Source organism: Chrysochloris asiatica, unplaced genomic scaffold, assembly GCF_000296735.1.
Source record: "Chrysochloris asiatica unplaced genomic scaffold, ChrAsi1.0 scaffold00049, whole genome shotgun sequence".
Taxonomy (NCBI): domain Eukaryota; kingdom Metazoa; phylum Chordata; class Mammalia; order Afrosoricida; family Chrysochloridae; genus Chrysochloris; species Chrysochloris asiatica.
The window spans coordinates 6453610-6455267 of record NW_006408567.1 but is presented as its reverse complement, the minus strand read 5'-3'; the positions used below and the strand labels follow the sequence as shown (position 1 = coordinate 6455267).

Here is a 1658-nt window from a genome sequence, read left to right as displayed (position 1 = left end):
ACAACCACATTAGAGTTATTCTACATCAGAATTAGAAACTTGGTTCTAAGTAAAAATAGAGTAATGACACTTGATGCAGATTGTGAATATACACAAATGTTTCTGTTGTCAGATACAATCTGAGATGAATTATGAAAGGATAATTGGGGCATGAAAACCCAAAACCAAACCCACTGTAGTTGAGTTGAATGCTACTCATAGTAACACTGAGTGACAGAATAGAACTTTTGTATATAGTTTTTGAGACTATAAGTCTTTACCGGAGTAGATAGCCTATTCTTTCTGTGTCAGAAAGGCTGGTGGGTTTGCACTGCTGACCTTGCAAATAGCAGTCCAATGGATATCCTACAGCATGACAAGGGCTTCTTTCTTTTGGATCTTGACAGGTGAAAACTTGGTGTGGTAAATATGCATGGTATTTTAAAGAGATTAACATAATAAAAAGTTACATTCATTGAAAACTTAGATTAAGTAGATATTGCATTGGACAAAATCATGATTATGCTTTACTTTGATATTGCATTTGATCCCTCTTTTGCACCATTTTGTCTTCTTAGCCTCATCTTTATACTGTTTCTTCCACCATAACAGAGATTGAATTATTTTTCAGGTGTAACTTGAGTGTGCCGCACCATATGTTCATACTGTTTGCTCCTCTCCTACAAAGGGGTTTCCATTTTGGTGCTGTGATATGAAAAGTTGGGCCATTTCCCAGTCTGTCCTCAAGTATGTGTACCTGGAATTGTAGGAGAGTTAATTAATGCCTCTGAGGAGGAAATCTAAATTGTTTTGATCAAATTCCATAAGATGTATTTGTTCAATATGCAGGATATGTTAATTTTATTACAACCATCTTCATTAGCTAGAGTCAAATACTGGCCATAAATACCTGAAAATATTGCCTTTATTATGATAAGCTTTTTAAAAATGAAAATTGGTTCAGTAATCAGCTTATAGAGTCTGTGTTAAGTGTGCCCCACCCCTTTCTGGCAGTATATAAAGGCCCTGGAAGAGCAGATGACATTCACACTTCAGAATCATCCTCCTACACTTCAACTAAAACTTCACCTTTGGACACCATGTGCTGCAACTACTACGGTGGCTATGGCTGTGGCTATGGCTCTGGCTATGGCTGTGGATACGGCTCTGGCTATGGCTGTGGATACGGTTCCCGTTACGGCTGTGGATACGGCTCCCTCTATGGCTGTGGGTATGGCTCCGGATATGGCTGTGGCTATGGCTCCCGCTATGGCTGTGGCTATGGCTCAGGCTATGGCTGTGGATATGGTTCCCGCTACGGCTGTGGATACGGCTCCCTCTATGGCTGTGGCTATGGCTCCGGCTATGGCTGTGGATATGGCTCCGGCTGTTATGGTTCCTGGCCATTTGTTTACAGAAGATGCTATTCTTCTTGCTGTTAGACCAACACTATCCAAGTACTGTTTGCTTCTGAAATGATGATTCTAAGAATAATTCTGATTTAAGAGTCTCTCTCTCTGATGACAGTAGAATACCAAGATTTTTATACTCAAGATATGACATGTTAGATAAAGTCATTGACCTCCAGATAACAATCTTTCTGTTGAGAGGCTCCATAATATCATTTGACTATTTTCCAAATGTCAACTTTACTCCCTTAATATCTGATCTTCTTTTAT

General features: G+C 39.4%; 1 protein-coding gene across 1 annotated transcript; it reads left to right on the top strand.

Annotated features, from left to right (window-relative positions):
* Positions 1–1079: 1079 nt before the first annotated feature.
* LOC102828145 (keratin-associated protein 21-1-like) lies at positions 1080–1421 on the top strand. Its single transcript, XM_006862592.1, has one exon. The coding sequence runs from the start codon at positions 1080–1082 to the stop codon at positions 1419–1421; it is 342 nt and encodes a 113-aa protein (XP_006862654.1).
* Positions 1422–1658: the final 237 nt, after the last annotated feature.